Raw genomic sequence first — 20,374 nt, 5'->3', positions numbered from 1 at the left:
GACAATTGCTTTTGCATCAGTGTGGCAAGGATGCCCCGAGGAAGTATTAAGCAACATTCTTTCTGTTTGCTTGCAGCAATCGTTATCTTCCATAAAAATTAAGCATTTTAGAAATAAAGTTGGACCAGAGCACCAGAGAATCTTTGGCATTCCCCTTGACTACTGTACCCAAGACGCAACACATCCTCATGTTCCTTCGGTTGTCAAACACATGGTGGAATATTTAGAAGAGTTTGGTAAGGTCACAGCCTTTAACTACATTTTGTAGATACAAGAATAGTTTTATTCCTTTCAAACCAAAATGCTGAACTCTGGATCAATGTGCTGGATGTCTGTGGGTTCTTGATCTGGTCAGGAAACAGCATCACCATGTGGATGTAAGAAGAGCTCTGCTGGATCAAACCAAGGTCCAGCATTCTGTTCACACAGTGGGCAACCAGCTGCCTGTGAGAAACCCACATGTAGGTCATAAGTGCAGTTTGCACAAGGGTTCCCCAGCAAATCTTGGACACAGGTATACTGGGGATGCCGGTGTACACCAGTGGTGATTTAAGGTGGCCTGTGGCTGTCTCCCGCACAGCATGGAGCTGATGACAACATTGATCCTGTGCTATGCTTGAGGCCTCTGATGGCACATGTGAGCATTCACAGTCTGGCCGAACAAGATCTGGGTTTATCTGGTGCAGTGCCTGTGATGTCATCAACCCTGTGCATGCCCAGAGGCAGTTGAAAGCCAACTCTGTCCAGATTACAGATCCAGCCCTGATTTGGGGGCAGACCAGAATCCATGTGCTCTAGCATCCATTCAAACAATCCAGAATGGAATTCAGGTGGGAGGGTTTTCTTTTTTCTTTTGGTCCAGTCTTCCTCCTGATGCAGGGAGTCATTTTTGGCTGGTTGGATCTTTCCCTTCCATGTTGAGGGTGTGCAATTGCCATTCTGACTACTTACACCAGGGTTGCACAACCTTTACAGCCCCAGGGGCCGAATCCAGTGTTGGCAGGAGCTCAGGGGCTGCACATATGTGCATACATGTGTGGGCATGTGTAAATGCAAACACACATACACAATACATAGGGGTGTGGGAGGCTTTAACCTCATTCCCATCCCTGCGATCCTGCACAAGATTGCTGGGGGGGGGCAGGCTTGGGTTTCTGAAGGAGGTGGAAGCTAAAGCCTCCTCCCTCCCTGCAATCCCAGTGAACATTGCTACTTCCATGAAGCTACTGGTGGTGCAGAATCAGCTTTAGGCTCCACCCCTTCCCAGTGACCAGGACAGGCATGGGGGCTGCATGTGGCCCATGGGCCATGGTTGTGTACCCCTAACCCACATAAACCCACTATTAGGGCCAAACTAAGAGTGGGAGATTTGTCCGTGAATAGGATCCCCATCCCCTTCATGGATCACTGCCTTGTTGTGGCGAAGGGGCTTGCGTAACTCAGTGAAGCCATAAGCTATGCCGTGCAGGGCCACCCAAGACGGACAGGTCATGGCAGAGAGTTCTGACAAAATGTGGTCCACTGGAGAAGGAAATGGCAACCCACTCCAGTATTCTTGCCAAGAAAATCCCATGGAACGTATCACAAGGCTAAAAGAGATGACGCCGGAAGATGAGCCCCTCAGGTCGGAAGGTGTCCAATATGCTACTGGGGAAGAGCAGAGGGTATTTCCAAGTAGCACCAGAAAGAGTGAAGCGGCTGGGCCAAACCCGAAAGGACACTCAGCTGTGGATGTGTCTGGCGGTGAAAAGAAAATCCGATGCTGTAAAGAACAATATTGTTTAGGAACCTGGAATGTCAGATCAATGAATCAAGGTAAGCTGGAGGTGGTCAAACATGAGATGGCAAGATTGAACATCGACATTTTGGGAATCAGCGAACTAAAATGGACAGGCATGGGTGAATTTAATTCAGGTGACCATCATATCTACTATTGTGGGCAAGAATCCCTTAGAAGAAATGGAGTAGCACTCATAGTCAACAAAAGGGTGGGAAAAGCAGTACTGGGGTACAATCTTAAAAATGATAGAATGATCTCAGTACGAATCCAAGGCAAACCATTCAACATCACAGTAATTCAAGTCTATGCCCCAACCACTGAGGCCGAAGAAGCTGAGGTTGATCGGTTCTATGAAGACCTACAACACCTTCTAGAACTAACACCAAAAAAAGATGTCCTCTTCATCATAGGGGATTGGAATGCTAAAGTAGGAAGTCAAGAAATCACCGGGATAACAGGCAGGCATGGCCTTGGTGTACAAAATGAAGCAGGACAAAAGCTAATAGAGTTTTGCCAAGAGAACATGCTGATCATAGCAAACATTCTTTTCCAACAGCACAAGAGGCGACTCTACACATGGACGTCACCAGATGGTCAGTATCGAAATCAGATTGATTATGTCCTTTGCAGCCAAAGATGGAGAAGCTCCATACAGTCAGTAAAAACAAGACCTGGAGCTGACTGTGGCTTAGATCATGAGCTGCTTCTTGCAAAATTTCGGCTTAAATTGAAGAACGTAGGGAAAACCACTAAACCTTTCAGGTATGACCTAAATCATATCCCTGATGAATATACAGTGGAGGTGAGGAATAGATTTCAGGGATTAGACCTGATAGACAGAGTGCCTGAGGAACTATGGACGGAGGTCCGTAACATTGTTCAGGAGGCAGCAACGAAATCCGTCCCAAAGAAAAAGAAATGCAAGAAAGCCAAGTGGCTGTCTGATGAGGCTTTACAAGCAGCTGAGGAAAGAAGGGAAGCGAAAAGCAAAGGAGAAAGGGGAAGATATATCCAACTGAATGCAGAGTTTCAGAGAATAGCAAGGAGAGACAAGAAGGCCTTCTTAAATGAACAATGCAAAGAAATCGAGGAAAACAACAGAATGGGAAAGACTAGAGATCTCTTCAAGAAAATTGGAGATCTCAAGGGAACGTTTTGTGCAAAGACGGGCATGATAAAGGACAAAGAAGGCAGGGACCTAACAGAAGCAGATGAGATTAAGAAGAGGTGGCAAGAATACACAGAAGAACTATACAGGAAAGATCTGAATGTCCCTGATAGCCATGATAGTGCGGTCACTGAACTTGAGCCAGACATCCTAGAGAGTGAAGTCAAGTGGGCCTTAGGAAGCATTAGTAACAACAAAGCTAGCGGAGATGACAGTATTCCAGCCGAGCTATTTAAAATCCTAAAAGATGATGCTGTTAAAGTTCTGCATTCAATATGCCAACAAATCTGGAACACTCAACAGTGGCCACAAGACTGGAAAAGGTCAGTTTACATTCCAATTCCAAAGAAGGGCAACGCCAAAGAGTGTTCAAACTACCGCACCATTGCGCTCATTTCACATGCCAGCAAGGTGATGCTCAAAATCCTACAAGCTAGGCTTCAGCAGTATGCGAACCGAGAACTACCGGAAGTACAAGCTGGGTTTCGAAGAGGCAGAGGAACTAGAGATCAAATCGCCAACGTTCGCTGCATCATGGAGAAAGCAAGAGAATTCCAGAAAAACGACTATTTCTGCTTCATTGACTACGCTAAAGCCTTTGATTGTGTGGATCACAACAAACTGTGGCAAATTCTTAAAGTGATGGGAGTACCAGACCACCTTACCTGTCTCCTGAGAAACCTGTACGAGGGTCAAGAAGCAACAGTAAGAACCAGAGATGGAACAACCGATTGGTTCAAAATTGGGAAAGGAGTACGACAAGGCTGCATATTGTCACCCTGCTTATTTAACTTATATGCAGAGTACATCATGAGAAATGCCGGGTTGGATGAATCAGAGGTCGGAATTAAGATTGCCGGGAGAATTATCAACAACCTCCGATATGCAGACGATACCACCCTAATGGCAGAAAGCGAAGAGGATCTCAAGAGCCTCTTGTTGAGGGTGAAAGAGGAGAGTGCAAAAGCTGGTTTGAAACTCAACATTAAAAAAACTAAGATCATGTCATCTGGCCCTATCACTTCCTGGCATATAGAAGGGGAAGAAATGGAAGCAGTGACAGATTTTACTTTCTTGGGCTCCAAGATCACCGCAGACGGTGACTGTAGCCATGAAATTAAAAGACGCTTGCTCCTTGGGAGGAAAGCTATGGCAAACCTAGACAGCATAGTAAGAAGTAGAGACATCACCTTGCCGACAAAGGTCCGTCTAATCAAAGCTATGGTTTTCCCAGTAGTAATGTATGGCTGTGAGAGCTGGACTATAAGGAAGGCTGAGCGCCGAAGAATTGATGCTTTCGAACTGTGGTGCTGGAGAAGACTCTTACGAGTCCCCTGGACTGCAAGGAGGTCAAATCAGTCCATCCTAAAGGAAATCAACCCTGACTGCTCATTGGAAGGACAGATAATGAAGCTGAAGCTCCAATAATTTTGGTCACCTAATGCGAAGAGAAAACTCCCTGGAAAAGACCCTGATGCTGGGAAAGACTGAAGGCAAAAGGAGAAGGGGACGGCAGAGGATGAGATGGCTAGATAGCATCACGGATGCAATGAATATGAACTTGAGCACGCTCCGGGAGAGAGCGCAGGACAGGAAGGCCTGGCGTGCTATGGTCCATGGGGTCACGAAGAGTCGGACATGACTGAACGACTGAACAACAACAACAACAAGGATCCCCATGTTTATCAGGTGGATGTTGCTGCTAATTTGACTTGGGAAGTGATGTTTTTCTTCTTGTGACATTTTCTGGATCAAAATCAGTTCCTGAAGCTGCTGCGTGGGTGGGTTGGAAGGACAGAATCTGTACTCGATGGTCTTATAGGCCCCTTCCAACTCTACTATTCTATTATTCTATGACCCATCTCCTGCCTCACATGTAGTCATTTCTTTTCCATAACTCTGCAAATAACCACCATTAGGACAATAACACAGGAGTTAGATATAAAAATAAAGTTGATAATTATCACACAGGTCATCTGAAAGGGAATAGTCATGGAATGGAAATGATTTAAGTGTAAATTTAGTTTATGCCAGACCTCTCACTAATTTTGACAGTTCTGGGTTGTGCACTTATTAGCTAGTATTCATAATGTAAATATATTAAAAGGATCTATATATATCATTTTGGGGTGGGGGGATGCTTTAGAACCATGTATTTTTCATATTATTTTTTAGAAAAACTTTCTTGCTTACAGATTTGAAACAAGAGAGATAATTAAAATTATGCTGTCTACTGGGTTGTTTACTTCTGTTGCCATGACAAATATATGCACAGAAATAATTCCTTCTGCATATGGACAAGCTCAAAGCTGCAATTGTAGGTACATTTACTTGAAATGGTAGCTGTATAAAATTTAGTAATTATGACATAATAACTGAGCTAGACCATAATTGCCACAATTTATAGTCAGCTACCATATTAAGTTATGGCTTCGTCCCACTGGCATCTAACATCCAAAAATCAGTGAGATTCAGAGCTTTTCTATATGAGGCTGTTAATCACTGTATCTGTTCTTGGTTTCATAGCAGAATTGAAATCTGAGCTCTACACAAAGAGCTTTTCCTGTTCTGCTTTTCTGCTACATAACCTCTAGGTGGAGCTGTGCTATAGCAGAATAGCACAAATACACGAATAGAAACTGCTTTCAGGAAATAATACCCCATTTTCCCCATTCTAAAAAAAAAACCTGGAAAGTTCTCTGAAAAATAGAAGCGAAAATGGAGGATCACAATGTTGTCTAAAGAACCTGTAAACAACTGTAAGAAATCATGAGCACACAATAAATGCTTTGTGTAGAAAAGTTCTCTATGCTCCACCTTACCCATTTTATAGGTGAATAATTATCTCAACAAGTGGGACCCACAAAAAAATATTGCTCCTGTTCAGGATACTAGTCAGGCAACCATGCCCCTCTCAAGGATACTCCATTCCACCCCTCCCAGTTTTCCATTCCACATCCCCAACAGACAGATAGCATTCTGTGCCCACTGAGCATGTTCAGGCCTCATTGGGGGCTGTTTGTGTCCCCCCTTCCTTTAGGTTCCCCCCTTAAGATTTTCCATATTTCTACAATCCTTGGGGTTCTCCCAAGCCTGCTGTACCTTCATTTTGTGTGTGGATGGGGCTGTCTGCCCAGGGATCCACACATGGAGGATGAGTTCAGTTATTACTGTATAAGATGTTGACTATTTCAATAGGACTGAATCACACAGGCCTATTTCGGATCAGTGGCTCAGCAACCAAAATCAAGGCACTGAAGCAGAAGTACGATCAAGGAGAAGAGGTGGATCTTGTTAATGAAGGAGATATTGATTCTATTGCAAGTCTTCTTAAACTCTTCCTGAATGAGCTTCCGGTTGCCGTTTTCCCTGATAATCTGTGCACCAACATTTTGGACACCTTTGAAGGTAAAGCAAGTACTTAGAGGTGCCTCTTTTCCATATGGTGGATTGTCATATCTTTGAAAGATGCTGACTCACATGTCAAGGTTCTAGAACAGGAAGAGGATTGAAATGGATGATACAATGGGTTGGGTCTAGACTTGGAATACATCCGTTACAAGCAATGGGACAAGTTAGTCGTTACTAACTTGTTAGTGATTTCATTGGATTTACTCTCAGTATGATTAAGACTGGACCCATTCCAATGTAATTTGGTCGATTCTATAATTTGAAGCCAGTTTGTACATGACAAAAACAAAAGTGTTTGACTTTGGCATAAGAAACCAAGTGAGAATGAAAAATACTCTGTAGATGCACTCAAGATTACAGACTTGCTTTGTGGATATTGGTATCAATTTGTGTACAATGGCTGGCTGTTACACTGCACATCAGCATCAACTTAAGCTTTAAAATGTTCCCTGTCTCTTCGCTTAATCAGATGTTTTTACTCCCTCCATTCTTCACAAAGTCATGTATAACTGCCTAATTGTTGTGCTCCTAGGTCTGTGCCTTTAGCCACACCACTTCCTATTTTTAGAACAGCCTCCCCATCTCCCCTCATCAAATCACATTCCTCTCCTCCTATAAACCTCTCCTCAACACACCATTCATTTCATAAAGGTTTTTTTGAACCATCTCAACATCTGCTTGGGGCTGATACATGCAGAATAATCATGTACTGCAACTTCCTGGAACTCTACCACGTCAGTCTGCAGGTGAGGACTGCATATTTGAATGTTTTCCTGGGTTTTAAAAAACAACAACCTTCCTAACTGTAGAAAGGGGGAATGTCAGGGTGAAAGTTTCTAGGCTAGCTTTCTCCCTGATGTGCTAGGTTCCCCAGTACCTGTACCATGTAATATCTCTGCATGTTCAGGCTGGTCCTCATTTGTTCCTCCTCTATCCCCTGACTACCTCTTAGTCTCTTTCTACTACTAATGATCAACCCCCCTTTTGCTGGTTCCTTGTACCTGTCTTCTCTGCATAACATACCTGCATGTTACAAAGAAGCTGCAACAGTAGAAGTGTGAATGATTTGTACATATCCTATTTGCACTTTAATGTGCAAAGGGAAATTTGCACATCTTCCCCTGTGGTGAGATGCATGAATTGCAAGTGTGCATGAAGCTAATGCGCTTCACTGTTGCACTGAGGGTGTCCAGGTTACTCATGCTTCTGCTGTTGCCACCTTTGCGTCACCGATCTGGGCAGTGAGAATCTGTACAACACCTGGCACATGCATCGGTACTGAATGACTATGAAATTCTAGTAGTAATAACTACAACTGATGCTAACCTATACCCATCTCAGTTAATTGTTAACATTTAATCCTTCACAGATAATATAAACCACATGGCAGAAAACACGAGATGTCTAAAAAGGCTATTAAGCAGCCTGCCGAAAACACACTATAGCCTTTTCCATTTCCTTATTAGATTTCTGATCAAGGTGGCATCATATGGTGATGTGAACCACATGACACTGGAGAACTTAGCCATTGTTTTTGGCCCCACTCTTTTCCGGTAAGAGGTTTTTATGATTAATATATAGCATTAAAGCAAAAGATCTCCTATGATGTGGTATAGTTTTCCTGGACTATGCTACTTCATTATGCAGGTGAGGGATCACATGGCTGAATGCTCCCCCCACAAGAAAACCCTCTTTGCATACGTTATGCCTAACATGTGAAGGAGAAATGGTCTACCCTAGCTTTCTTCTTGAGACACTAGTTTTCTATGTGCATGGAGTTTTCTCATGAGACAGCTTTGTAACATAAAACACTCCCTATGTACAGCCTGAAGTGGAATAGTCAAGGAAGTGGTTTACCCATTTGATTTTGCTATTGTGTATACTTGCTTAAAGGCAAGATGATGAAATTACTTCAAAATGTGTATGCCCTATGAGTTTCCATGTGCAGAGGAATTTACCAGTTAATAAGTGATGGCAGAATTACTGTTTTAATTGCAATTTCTTCACCATTTACACTGGCTTGGCCACACTAAAGTCAAAGTTAGCAAACTGCATCTCCTTGCAAGTGGCTTCCTCTCCATTGCTGATGAACGTTTCCCTCTGTGGCTATCCGCTCTCCCAGTCTGTCTGTAGGGGACCTGCGGCATTAAACCATCACTTAATTACAGTGAATGACAATTCAATATTCAGCTTTTGAAATTTATATGGGCCTGGGAGGATGCACAGCATTAGCCTTCGAAGTATAATATCATTTTATGATCCACATTTCATGTACCATGACTTACATATCCTTTAGAATTACGCCAATAATTGCTTTTATGAGTTAGCAGCAGGGCCAAACACCCAAATATTTTTAATGTCAGGATTAAAGGGAAAGTGATTGTTTACAGAATCATTAAAATGTATGAATCTTTTTTTTTCTAATGACATTTGCATTTTCCATTAGAGAAAGTCAGCATCATTTATGTATGATACGTATACTAGTATCAAGTATCAGTCGGTTTATTTCAGTCTACACATCATAATACAGAAATATATAAAATACAGATATATAAAAAGACAGTGCATTGGTTTAATATTCCATTGATTATAACTAAAACAGAGTATAATCTAATTAAAGCTACAAAACTAAGAATTATTTAAAATGATTGTACCCAGATATAATCCACAGTCAAACTAAGAAGCTAAAACTACATAAAGAGTCATACACAAATAAAATCCGTGGTTATCCATCAATAAAACAGAGCTCCCTTAGCTTATCTCTGCTTTAGCAGTTGCAGTCTAGTTTTAATGGCCGCTGCTAGAAATTTGGCTGCATTCATTGTGACCCCAGGTTTAACAATGGCCAACAAAATAGAATAAAAAAACTCATCAGTATTTCCCAGATAAGGGGGAAAGATTGGGGAGATAAAGTGGACTCCCAGGTCTGTATAGAATTCACAGTATAGTAAAACATGGGCTGTTTCTACAAGTCATAGAATCATAGGGTTGGAAGGGGCCTACAAGACCACTGAGTCCAATCCCTTGCTCAATGCAAGAAGCCTGATTCCCAGGCGGTCTCCCATCCAAGTACTAACCAGGGCTGACCCTTCTTAGCTTCCTAGATCAGACGAGATTAGGCACACACAGCCCTTTGCTCATGTCATCAATAAGGCCAGTCTCACAAGGGCAAAATCTCAGATGACAAGGAAGACCTGAAAAATGACCTTCCATCATTGCTGATGGTAAGGCGTTTAAGGCGCAATCCTATGCATGTTTAGATAGAGAAAAGTCCTACAACTCCCAGCATTCCCCAGCCAGGACTTTTTTCTGTGTTGACATGCATAGGGTTGTGTCCTTAGTCTAGCCAGTGTAAATGCTGTCATGTGTCTGGAGATATTTAAAGAGGCGAGGTAGTTGGCAGATTGGTGGATACTTCCCAGCTGTAAACCAAGATGTGCAGCTGAACACACAGACCCCTCAGCTATCATCTGTAGGTTTTGCTGCTTCAGATCCAACAGTCTCTGGTTAATACAGCCAATTGCTTTACCCAACTCAGATGGTAAAAGGTACTGCAAGGAGTATCCACAATAGATTTTACTTTGTTATTAACAAACTTCAACCATGACCCAGCATAATTATCAGTCAAGACTAATGATAAATAGCCCAAGTCTATTCCTGATTAACATAGGCGTAACCAAAAGCCAATTGCAGAGGACTATGGAATTAACTTCAGGGAGCAGATTCCCACTTCCAGTTGTAAAGCTGCGTTAGACACACATCCATAATTGCGCCCCATACAGCATCTTGGTAACTACTTTAGGGTGCAATCCTACGCAGATAGGCGGCTGCCTCTGAACTTGGAGGTGACCACCTATCCAATGCAGGGCAGGAGAAGCACGGAGGGAATAATTCCCTCCATGCTCCTCCTGCCCTGCATTTTTGGCTAGATAGCTGACTTCGGCTGTCTAGCCACAGGAGGGCAGAGCAGGGGACGAGGCTGCTGTACGACACATCGTACACGCATTTCTGCCCTCCCCACCCCGGAACGCCCCATTTCAGATACTCCGCACTCCTCTTGTGAGCATGGAGCATCTCCATGCTGCCTGCGAGGCAGCGCAGAAGAGGGGGCGGGTCGGTTTTCTGGGAACCGACGTTGGAGTGTTGGCTCTGAGGTCAGTTCCTGGAAAACAAGATATCCTATGGCCGTCTAGCTGCTGACTAGCAGCCATAGGATTTCTCCCGTAGCCTTATAAACTTTCACTACTGAAGATATGTGCTGGCCACCTTTTGAGCTTTTATACACTTTTCTACATTTATTGTGCACTTGTCATTCCCTATTCACAGTTGTTTACAGGTTCTTTAGCCGATGTCGTGATCTTCAGTTTTGCTTCTTTTTTCAAACAGCACTTTTGGCGAGTTTTTTTAGAGCAGGAAAAATGGGGTATTATTTCTGAAAGTGCAAGAAAACGCTGTTTCCACTTGTGTATATGTGCCATTCTGCTATACCATAGTGCCATCTAGAGGGTATATAGCAAAAAAGCAGGAAAGGAAACACTCCTTGTGTAATGATCAGATCTTAATTCTGCACTGAAACCGAAAGCAGATGCACCAGATTAACAGCCTCATGTAAAAAAGCCCTGTGTATAGAAAAAAACACTTTAACACCACAACCATATTTGAGGCACTCAAGGTTACATTCTGTATTTGACATGACCATGATAGTGTTGATTGAAAAATTACTCCCAGGTACTTAAAATGATATACTTGTTAAATTTCTTGTTTGTCCAGAATCCATCTATGTTTGTTCCGTTTGTTTGAAAAGATCTTGACTTTGTTTTTTTCAGTTAATTTTCAATCTTTCTTCTTGACAGTATCCAGAGAATACTGTCAAGAGTCTTTTAAGACCCACTTGCATTTGTGAAAGCATCATCTGCATATAGTAAAACCAGCTGGACAGTAGATGATGGTCTCTGGCATGTAGCCTGGGAGCAAGATCATTTATATAAAAATTGAACAATGGAGGGGCTAAACACATCCTTGTCTTATTCCCCACCTCATTGGGATAGGGTTAGTGAGGTCACTAACCTGCATACCTATCATGTAACTGTCTTATTATTTTTTTTTAAAGGAGACCTTTATCAATTGAAGTTGCCTCTATAACTCTTCCCCCATATTCTATCTTTAGGTATTGAGTCAAAGGCTGATTTCAGATCTATAAATGCAGAATATAATTTACCTTTTTGATGTTTAGAATATTTCTCAGCTATCTGAAAAAGGACCAAACTATGATTTATAATAGGGAGGCCTTTCTGGAAGCCAATTTGCTATACACCATAATATTACCATCAGTCGTCTATGTTGTTAGTTTATGATTTAAATGCATGGCATATAATTTCCCTATAACTGATAATAGAGTAATAGTTCTTTAATTTGATGGATCTGACTTAGATCCCTTTTTATAAATTGGGACTACTATGGCTTTAAGCCAACTAGGATCCAGATTTATCCATATGAGTATAAAGAGAAACAAGAGGAATGCCCCACCATTTAATATTTGATTTGAGGAGCTCAGGTGGAACAAAATCTAAACCTGGAGCTTTCCCTAATTTTAATTCTGTTATGAGGCCCCAAATATCTGCTTCTGGTATAGGATCTTTTTCTTGCAGGTTCTCAACGGAATTCCCAGCATGTACCTTCTGCTGATCTTGGGCTGCATCATTAAATATGGGGGGGGGGGATGGTGTTCCCAAGTACTGGCAGAGACGCAGCAATTATTTACACCGTCAGTACTGTCCAGAGCTCCTGTAACAATGCGCCCAAAATGTCTAACGACATTTGCATTCCCCGTTAGAAAAAGTCTGCATCATTTATGTATGATATGTACACTGTGCATGCTGAGATCTCTCACTGTGCTTTAGTTTCTTGCAGTGCTTTGATGACTTGTGATTTTAACATGAAGTTATAAAACTTTGTCCAGGGACTGGCGCAGAGTGGTAGGCGACAGTATTGCAACCGAAACTCTCCCCATGACCTGAATTCGATCCCAGCAGAAGCTGGGTCTCGGGTAGCTGGCTCAGGTCGACTCAGCCCTCCATCCTTCTTTGGTCGGTAAAATGAGTACCCAGCTTGCTGGGGGAAAGGTACTCACGACTGGGGAAGGCAATGGCAAACCACCCCGCTATAGTCTGCCATGAAAACGACAGCGAAAGCAGCGTCCCTCTAGGAGTCAGCAATGACTCGGTGCTTGCACAGGGGGAACCTTTCCTTTATACACGCCACACAAATGACAATTGCCCATATATTCTCCTGATGTGTGGTGGCTTGGGAGTAGGACAGGGAAAAGGTATTGGGTGGTGAATAATTGTGAGTTGATGAAAAACAAGGAGTCCTATGGAAAAAGAACATGCAATATACTCACACATGCATGCACTTTCATAAGCAAGAGCTCACTTCATCAGAGAAGTTGATAAGAATAATTTTAATGTTGTTGTTGTTGTTGTTAACAGTAAAGGTAAAAAGGAATGAATTTACAACTAGGGGTGAGCAAGAAATGATTTTTTTATTTCATAATTCTATTAGTTTTTGTTACTAAAGACTTCCTTCTGTTATTCATTGGTTACAATCACATTTCTTTTGTTATTCATTTGTTAAATTCAAATTCATTTTGCTATTCACATTTGGTTTCTTTTTTGTCTTTGTTTCTTTCTTTTACTGTTGTTTTTCCTGCCAGCTGTGGTGCTGGCAAATTATTTTCCCAGAATGCCCCAGCTGTTGTGTCACTTCCAGGTATTCTACAGGGATAAAAAATGGCTGCTCCTGTTGGCAGCTGTCAATTTTCCTTGGAAAGCTGTGGACTGCAGCATCCTGGGAAAATAAAATGGCAGCTACCAGGAGGCAGCCAATTAGAGAACCTGTTGCTGCCAGAGAAAGGTAAACCCCTCCCATCTTTGAATGAATGATGAATAGTTGAAAATGGGGTAACAGAACGGCACCCAAGTTGTGCCCATTTGTTACCTCATGGCATCTGTCTTCTAAGAAGTGAAAAGTGAAGTGAATCGGAACTATTCATTTCCATTTTTCATTAGTTATGAAATGAATGCACACCCCGACTTATGGTACAGAGACTTGCAGCCCAATCATATGCATGTTTATTCTGAAGCAAGTCCTACTGTGCTGCTCTGAGGTAACTGTGCATACCATTGCAGCCTCTGTGGGCAATTTGCTTATTGTGGGCAGAATGATACTAGCAAAACACTGAGAAAATAAGGAAGGGGTCTGGTGTATCCTGATTTCCTGAAATGCTGTGATCTTACTCATTAAGAGAGCAATTCTATGTCCCCCGGCAATGTCTGGGGGGCCATAGGATTTTTCGGATTCCTGGATCTGAGCTCACTGCCCCCTCTCCCTTGCAGCCAGCATGGAGAGAACTGCACCAGCTGCCTCTCCGAGGTTGCAAAGGTGACCTTGGGGGGAAGGGAAAAAGGGCGGTTCTGGGGGCGGGGAGGGGAGGAGACTGGGGAAGTGGGGATATGAGCTATCTGCGGACTTCCCCAGCCTCTGTCCCTCCCACTCCACAGAGGCCTAGCTAGATGGGCAAATACACCCGTCTAGTGAAAATGCAGAGCAGAGGCAGTATGGAGGTGAAGATTGCGTCTGCACTGCTCCCACTTGCATAGGATTCCCATCATTCCTGAATTTGGAGGCTGATGGGAATCCCAACAGGATTGCGTCCTAACAGTCTTATTAGAACAATGGCAACCACTCACTGGAACGAAGCCAAAACTAATTGAAATGGTGCAGTCACAAGCATAACCTGTGCTATACGGCAGAGGTGTCAACCTCAAAGTGACTGGAGGGCCAAACTCCCCACTCAACAGATGCCTGGGCCACAGCCATAATTCTTCCATGGAAAAATGTCAATGTCAACTGAATTTGAAATAAAGCCATCTGTTTTGCCTCAAATGGACACTACCATTTGAAATTTCTGTGCCGCACCCTGCAGAGTCCCATCTGGCAGCAACATGACAATGGGCCTTCTCTGTGGTGGGACACTCCCTCTGGAATGACCTGCACTCTGAAATACATCAGGCACCGACAATCATGCGCTTTCGACGATTACTAAAAACCTACTTGTTTACCCTGGCTTTTCCCAGCCATTAACTTATCTCACTGCTGTTATGATTTTAAAGATGTATTGTTTTGTAATATGTTTTGAATCGCTTTGGGATTTTAAAAATGGGAAGTGGTATGTAGATGTTCTTAAATAAACACACACACACACACACACACACACACACTTCAAATGGTCCCTTTGAGGCAAACGAGATGCCTTTATTGCATCTTAAATTCAGGTGGCATTGACAGTTTTCCATGGGAATGTGTGTTTGTGTGTGTATACATACATGCATACATACATATGTGCGTGTGTGTATATACCAATGTATCACATTCCCTATAGCACTGGTATGTTAAAATTTCTGTTGCCATCTAAGCCCCTTTCTTACTGTACCCCTTTTTGCCTGCTAAAATCCTCCTGAAAGGTCACCAAACTCTACCAGGCCAACTTTTTACCTTCCTATGGAGGTCAGCTTCTGAGCCCTTAATATGGTTTAATGATTGGTGTGGAGAATGGCAGTGGTGCTGTGGGCTGAACTGAGGATGTACAAATGACCCGGTAATGACCCCTTGGCATTACGTTGACACCTTTACTATAAGATGTTAAATGGAATGAATATTGGAAGAGGTATATTTACAGAGGGCATTTTCTGTTTTTTTAAGATTTGCTTTTAATTTTGGATGTGCAGTGATATGATATTATTATTGTAATGCCATTATAAAAGGAGAAATATTTGGGAGGGAAGAAACATAGCTTTCATTTTCAGACAGGCAGGTAAATTCCCAGGGTGCTTCCCGATGGATAATTTCCCCCCTCCAGGTACCAGTGTGCTCATTCAGAATGTTTGAGACCTCGAAGCTACACAGGACTTGTGTTTCTTCCTTGTTCTGATCCTCAGTAATCCAAAAGGCATACACAGTACTACTTTCACAAAAAAATGAGAGACACTAGGCCCACAAACGCCTGTAACATAGTGGAGGGCCGTGGTGGCTTAGTGGTTGAGACGCTGAACTGCAGACTGGAAGGTCTGCAGGTCAGCAGTTCGAGACCCGAGTGCTGCGTTACGGAGTGAGCTCCCGTCTTCAGTCCCAGCTTCTGCCAACCTAGCAGTTCGAAAGCAAGAAATTGCAAGTAGATAAATAGGTACCGCCTCGGTGGGAAAGGTAACAGCGTTCCGTGCACCTCGGTGTTCAGTCATGCCGGCCACATGACCACGGAAGCGTCTTCGGACAGCGCTGGCTCTTCGGCTTAGAAACGGGGATGAGCACCGCACCCTAGAGTCGGACACGACTGGTTGGGGACACCTTTACCTTTTTTTACAAGGGCTTGCTAAATTGGATGGGAAGAAGCAAGCAGAAAAGGCTCTTCTCCTTCTCTTGCCTCTCAGTTTTAAGGCAGGGTTTCAGAGTCTAGCATGGGAGCTGCTGAACTGGAAATTGATTGACTTCCACACACACATACCCTCTGATACTCTGTTATATACATGAATCTTCTCTGGATCATTGTCTATGATTGTGACCTGTAGCTGGACTCCAGCTACATGTGCATGTACAAATCTCACCTCGCGGGTCATGGAATGAAAGGCCCCATTTGGAAGATGGGAGAAGGGCCAGAGCTCCAATGGTAGAGCACTTGCTCCGCAAGCAAGTGGTCCCATGTTCAATGAGCCCCTCTCCGGCATCTCCAGTATAGCTTGGAAGGATTCCTGCCTGAATACCTCAAGAGCCACTGCCAGGTAGTCTCACATATAATGCACTGCAGTAGTCTAGATGGGAGGTTAGAAGCGTGCTACATCAGGTAAGTACTGACTTGTAAAATGCCAGAATAGAAAGGGTTTCTCTTTCTCCCCCACCCCCTCTGCACTGTCATAGCAAGCTCAGCAAGAATTGTTGCCACCCCCACCCTGCAGCTGCCTGTAATGTGCACATTTGTCTTTTCATTTCCTCCTTTTTCAAAACATAACAGCAAGCATTTACAACATTTATGTTCTGCAAGCTCCTTCCTAATGACCATCGGAGAGCAATTCAAGGGTGGTTGATGATTCATGGGGTAGGAGTCTGAGGACCATTAAATGGATGGCATTCCATATATTTCTTTTTGCTTTTCAGAATTCCTTGCAGCCCTTTGGCTTGTGAAAAACAGAGACTTTGCAATGCCATGCTTCTGCATTTTTTTCAACACCATGAGGAACTATTTGTGGATTGCCCTGACAGCCATTTCTCACAGATGGAAGAAGATGATGAACCCCAGGTAAGGAACTGATGAGGAGGGCAGATTCTGCAAATAAACAAAGACTCTTCATGAACTCCTTCTGTATTTCTCTCACTGCATTGTCTCATCACACACCACAATGAATGGTTACTGTATCAGTGGCACAGTGAGTACAGATGGGAAACTTCCCTGGTTTTTAAAATACCATTTCCCTTCCAAAGAATATAAAAGATCCATTTTAAAGAGAACAAGTAAACAGCAATGCAGCTGTATAAGCAGCTGTGTGCAAAGCTATTTTCTTGTTCCAGGTCAAGGGGATTTTCTTGAGAGAACTTCTCTCTCACTTTTTTGGATCTATTTCCATGCTGGTGCACATAGTAATCTTGGAAGAAGGGACAGGGAAACTTTTTTTTCCCCCGAAAGGGCAGTGATCCCCAAACCCTGCCTGCCCATATTCCTTGATCAATATTTTGAAGGACTATTGTCTAAACTCGAGGCTCTAATAAATTGGTTCAGGGCAACTGAGTTTTAACCTATTATTCATCTAGTTTTGTAGAAGAATACTGGTAACTATAATGCATCTGGTTTAATAGTGGAATTATGTATATTATATTTAATTATATATTTTAAATTATACTTGGTGCAGTGGGGGAAAAGGGAGGATTCTAGCCTAGCCTTTTCTTTGACAAGCTAGTTTCCTTTGTGTACAGGTTTTTTGTTCCCCCAGCTGTAGTCTTGAGGTGGTACAGTGTAGGGACAGTTTTACCATGTGATGAATTGTTTACATACACTGGCCTGCAGTGCAATATAGATTCTGTGAGTTAATGGTGGAGGAAGTATGCTTATCTAATATGGGGAGAATCTTGCATTGGGTCAAGGGATTTGAGGATGATCTTCTGTTCTCTTTGATCCTACAAATATCTCTTTTTAAATGACGGTTTATTAGCAGTTTAATATAACATCACTGTGCACCATCCTACCTCTTCCCTTGTTATTTCTGCCCCATTTCAATCATTTTTCTCCTTTTCTCACAGCATCTCAACCCCACCCAGCCACCCCAAGGGCTTACACAACAGACTGAGGAAATCAATCATCCATAAAAGGATGCAGCAATGGCAAGCAACTGAAATCTGTCTGGCAGCTTCCCTCCACTTGGTGTCAGTATTGTGTTTTTTAATCTCACATCCGTCTGTGGAAACTGGGTTGATTTTAGGTTAGAATGTTCAAGGTCTTCTTTACAGTTTGCCCCTGCTTAGTGGGGCATATTCTTCTGTTTCCACGTCAAGCACTATCTTCACTGATCTATAACAACTGAAAGTTGTTTTTTTCAAACAGCACCATAGTGCAGATATCCCAAGGATTTCAACAGACAGACATTTGGATAATCAGATGTTTGGATACACAGATGTGCAATTTACATAATTTGTGAACTGCCCAAAGAATTTTGTGTTGATGAATGGTACAGAAATGTTGCAAATTAACAAACTGTCAAGACATAGAGAGCATCCAGAAAATGAGGCTTTAGGAATATGGTCCAACTGGGCTTTGAAACTTTGCAAGACTTTTGCTTAATGGACTTTTGCCCATTTCCAACTATATGCAATTATTCCTCGATAGCACCTTATAATGACTATTATCATAAACAATTAAATGGGTATGTGTGTTAGCATGCATGCAAAGGCACAAATCCCTTTGCTTAAAAAAAGGCTGACAGATATATAATTGATAGTATTATATAGTTATATAATTATATGTTGTAGAAAATAATCACAACAAGCCTCCTCCTCCTTCTGTTTTTGCAGTTTAATCTTGAATGGATCCAAGATTAGGCCTTTGTTCAATCTGGCCTATTTCTGCCAAATCTCTTTAGGTATGATGCCCTGATGTATCTATAGTTTTAGGAGGTCTAATGTCATGTTCTGTCAGTAAAGTGCTGTTTGCCTCATGTTTTTGGAAGGTTAATACTGTGGGTTGCAGCACCCTGTTCTCTCACTAGTTGCTGCTAATTCTAGGCTCTCTGTGTCCTAACCAGAAACAATAGGAAGTAAACTTCTACTCTCCACCACAAAATCCTACGAGTTCCTCCCATCCAACAGTGATGCACAAATGAAAATAGTATCCAGTGATACTATCTTCGAAATCCAATCAAATAACATTGCCAAGAGAAGCACATAAAGTATTATGTACATTCACACTGTGAATCTGAGGAAGATGTCTTTCTGTCTCTGTGATCTTTTTATTTCTGGGTATTCTGAAAACACTCACAAATGAAGTATTTTTGAGTATGCGGGAAGGGAATCTGAGTGCAAGTTCTTGCATTTATGCACACTTATCAGGACCTAGAGGCTGTGCTATGCAGAAGGTGGCAACTGCACTTTGCCACCAGTCAACATCATAACAGAAAGAAAACCCTGGAGGGGGCACTGGGCTGGGCCAGAAAGGAAGCAGCATTGGGACAGTGCTCCTGCTGTTTTCTGGCCAATTGGTTGTCAAGTGCTTGTCTGCCACCCATCCACTTTTCATCTTCCAACCATTCCCATTTTCCAAAGATTCCTTTCTTCTTGTGCTTTGCTTCACCTTTTGCTTCCTTTCATAGGACATGAGCTGCCTTCTACAGAGTCAGTGCTTTGATCCATCTTTTCTAGTTCTGCCTGTTGTGACAGGGAAGTTGTTGTTGTTCAGTCGTTCAGTCGTGTCCGACTCTTCGTGACCCCATGGACCATAGCACGCCAGGCCTTCCTGTCCTGCGCTCTCTCCCGGAGCGTGCTCAAGTTCATATTCATTGCATCCGTGATGCTATCTAGCCATCTCATCCTCTGCCGTCCCCTTCTCCTTTTGCCTTCAGTCTTTCCCAGCATCAGGGTCTTTTCCAGGGAGTTTTCTCTTCGCATTAGGTGGCCAAAATATTGGAGCTTCAGCTTCAGTATCTGTCCTTCCAATGAGCAGTCAGGGTTGATTTCCTTTAGGAGTGACAGGGAAGACTCAGACAGAAATCTTTTGTAGCCCTTCTAGCTGTGCATATCAGATCTGATTCCAACAGTGAAAGGATAGCACACAGCCAAACCATGCATGTCCGCATCGCCTTCCCCTTCCATCTTCTACTGTGTTCCTTTTTCGTTCCTCCCATCAGCTGTCATCACTCCAACCCTTTCATTCATTCATTCATTCATTCATTCATTCGTGTTGTTTTAATTTTCTGCTCTGGATGCCAAATTGTCTTCAGGCTCACCCTGGAGACTCTTTTCTTGCCCCAAAGTACAAAGCCAACTTTGGAAGAAAAGACGAAGCCAACTATGAAGGCAGCCCAAATCAATCTTCCTCTCCCTCCATCACCACCCACATCTTCTGGGAAAAAAATGAATTTGCTTGACTTATAGTCTTATTCAGTGGTCAGTTGAATGGGACCTTCTAAAAATAACAAACATGGACTCAAGCTTCTGTCAATATATTCTATTCTGCTGCTACTGTAATTCTACTCCACAAGACTCTTTTATCAATACAGTCAATATTTTCATATTTCTCTGGGAAGTATAACAAGGAATCTGCCAAATCCATCTAGCAGAGTTGGGCAAAGGGAATATGTTCCGCTTGAACTGCTCTCTCTCTCTCTCTCTCTGTGATACAAGCTTGGCCTTCACATCCCTCAGTATGAAATCCATGCCACTAAAGTCCCTGTTACTTAATCTTAAATTCTATGCCTTCACAT

At 42.7% G+C, this 20,374-nt stretch overlaps 1 protein-coding gene across 1 annotated transcript in view; it reads left to right on the top strand.

Annotated features, from left to right (window-relative positions):
- LOC146350651 (protein FAM13A-like) overlaps window positions 1-20,038 on the top strand; it is a 35,931-nt gene extending 15,893 nt beyond the window's left edge. Inside the window, exons 2-6 of the mRNA XM_084845635.1 lie at window positions 77-236; window positions 6,147-6,356; window positions 7,729-7,912; window positions 16,566-16,707; window positions 19,892-20,038. Coding sequence (XP_084701761.1) covers window positions 77-236; window positions 6,147-6,356; window positions 7,729-7,912; window positions 16,566-16,707; window positions 19,892-20,038 — 843 coding nt within the window. The remainder of the gene's footprint in view (window positions 1-76; window positions 237-6,146; window positions 6,357-7,728; window positions 7,913-16,565; window positions 16,708-19,891) is intronic.
- Window positions 20,039-20,374: the final 336 nt, after the last annotated feature.

The sequence above is a fragment of the Heloderma suspectum genome, chromosome 3 (genome assembly GCF_057233095.1).
Source record: "Heloderma suspectum isolate Gila_16-S chromosome 3, 16-S_ref, whole genome shotgun sequence".
NCBI lineage: Eukaryota > Metazoa > Chordata > Lepidosauria > Squamata > Helodermatidae > Heloderma > Heloderma suspectum.
The sequence above is the reverse complement of the archived record's forward strand: the minus strand, read 5'-3'. Positions and strand labels throughout refer to the sequence as shown.